This window comes from Vicia villosa, linkage group LG1 (assembly GCF_029867415.1).
Source record: "Vicia villosa cultivar HV-30 ecotype Madison, WI linkage group LG1, Vvil1.0, whole genome shotgun sequence".
Taxonomy (NCBI): Eukaryota; Viridiplantae; Streptophyta; class Magnoliopsida; order Fabales; family Fabaceae; genus Vicia; species Vicia villosa.
This window is the reverse complement of record NC_081180.1, coordinates 198,422,454-198,424,297: the sequence shown is the minus strand read 5'-3', so window position 1 is coordinate 198,424,297 and position 1,844 is coordinate 198,422,454. Positions and strand designations below refer to the sequence as shown.

The following is a 1,844-nucleotide window of genomic DNA, read 5'->3' as shown; positions in this document are numbered from 1 at the left end:
GTTTGGTGTCCGCTCTGGAAAATTACTAGGTTTTATCGTCAGCCAGAGGTATTGAGGTTGACCCCGACAAAGTCAAATCCATTCAAGAAATGCCTCCTCCAGAAACAGAAAAACAAGTTAGAGGATTTCTTGGACGATTGAATTACATCTCCAGATTTATCTCTCACATGACTGCAACTTGTGGACCGATCTTTAAGCTTCTCCGCAAGGATCAAGAATGTAAATGGACAGAAGAATGTCAGAAAGCTTTTGAGGATATCAAAGAATACTTTCTGGAACCTCCAATTTTAAGTCCTCCAGTTGAAGAAAGACCTTTGATCATGTATTTGACCGTACTTGAAGATTCTATGGGGTGTGTCCTGGGTCCGCAAGACGAGTCTGGTCGAAAAGAGTATGCCTTTTATTACTTGAGCAAAAAGTATACCGACTGTGAAATAAGATATTCACTACTCGAGAAAACTTGATGCACTCTTGTATGGGCTGCTCGCCGGCTAAGGCAGTACATGTTGACTCATACGACATATCTCATATCCGAAATGGATCCAATAAAATACTTGTTTGAAAAGTCGGCGTTGACTGGAAGAGTTGCCCGCTGGCAAATGTTATTATCAGAGTACGACATCCAATATCGTGCCCAAAAAGCCATTAAAGGAAGTATTTTAGCCGACCATTTGGCCTCCCAACCTATTGATGATGATCAATCTTTACAAGACGATTTCCCAGATGAAGAAATCATGTATTTGAAATCAAAAGATTATGAGGAACCTTTACATGAAGAAGGACCTGATCCTGAATCCCGATGGGGTTTAATATTTGATGGAGCTGTTAATGCTTATGGTAGAGGAATTGGGGCAATCATTGTCATGCCACAAGGTTCTCATGTACCGTTCACTACAAGACTGATGTTCGACTGCACCAACAATATGGCAGAGTACGAAGCTTGTATCATGAGACTAGAAGAAGCCATTGATCTTAGAATCAAGATTTTGGATGTATATGGAGATTCTGCGCTAGTTATTAATCAGGTCAAAGGAGAATGGGAAACCCGTCATCCTGGTTTAATTCCTTATAGAGATTATGCCCGAAGACTGCTAACCTTCTTCAACAAAGTTGAATTCCATCACATACCTCGTAAGGAAAATCAAATGGCAGATGCATTGGCTACCTTAGCTTCCATATATCAAGTGAAGTTTCCAAATGAAGTTCCTAAAATTACAATCATGCGCCTGGATAGGCCTGCTCATGTATTCGCTGCTGAAGTTGTCACGGATGACAAGCCGTGGTTTTATGACATCAAAATCTTCTTACAAAAACAATAGTATCCACCTGGGGCATCTAGCAAAGACAGAAGGACTTTGAGAAGATTGTCTGGTAATTTCTTCCTAACTGAAGATGTGCTCTACAAAAGGAATTTTGACATGGTATTTCTCAGATGCGTGGATAGACACGAAGCAAACCAATTAATTAAAGAAATTCATGAAGATCTTTTGGCACTCATGCCAACGTACATGCAATGACATGAAAGGTACTAAGAGAGGGTTACTATTGGATGACAATGGAATATTACTGTTACAGATATATGAAGAAGTGCCACAAATGCCAGATCTATGCTGATAAGATCCATGTGCCTCCGACGCTTCTCAATGTTATCTCCTCTCCATGGCCTTTCTCTATGCGGGGAATTGATATGATTGGAATGATTAAACCTAAGGCTTCTAATGGGTAACGTTTCATCCTGGTCGCCATTGATTACTTCACCAAATTGGTCAAAGCTGCCTCTTACGCCAATGTTACTAGACAAGTGGTAGTAAGATTTATCAAGAACAATCTCATCTGTCGCCAAG

At 40.4% G+C, this 1,844-nt stretch overlaps 1 protein-coding gene across 1 annotated transcript; it reads left to right on the top strand.

The window, feature by feature from the left end:
* Positions 1 to 536: 536 nt before the first annotated feature.
* LOC131662478 (uncharacterized) lies at positions 537 to 1,319 on the top strand. Its single transcript, XM_058932273.1, has 2 exons — positions 537 to 881; positions 1,026 to 1,319. The coding sequence occupies exons 1-2, from the start codon at positions 537 to 539 to the stop codon at positions 1,317 to 1,319; spliced, it is 639 nt and encodes a 212-aa protein (XP_058788256.1).
* Positions 1,320 to 1,844: the final 525 nt, after the last annotated feature.

Excerpts from the sequence above, each read along its gene's own strand:
- LOC131662478 (XM_058932273.1), top strand. The coding sequence starts at position 537 with ATGGATCCAATAAAATACTTGTTTGAAAAGTCGGCGTTGACTGGAAGA. Across the intron at positions 882-1,025 it reads TCATGCCACAAGGTTCTCAT|GTCAAAGGAGAATGGGAAAC; the intron begins GTACCGTTCACT and ends GTTATTAATCAG.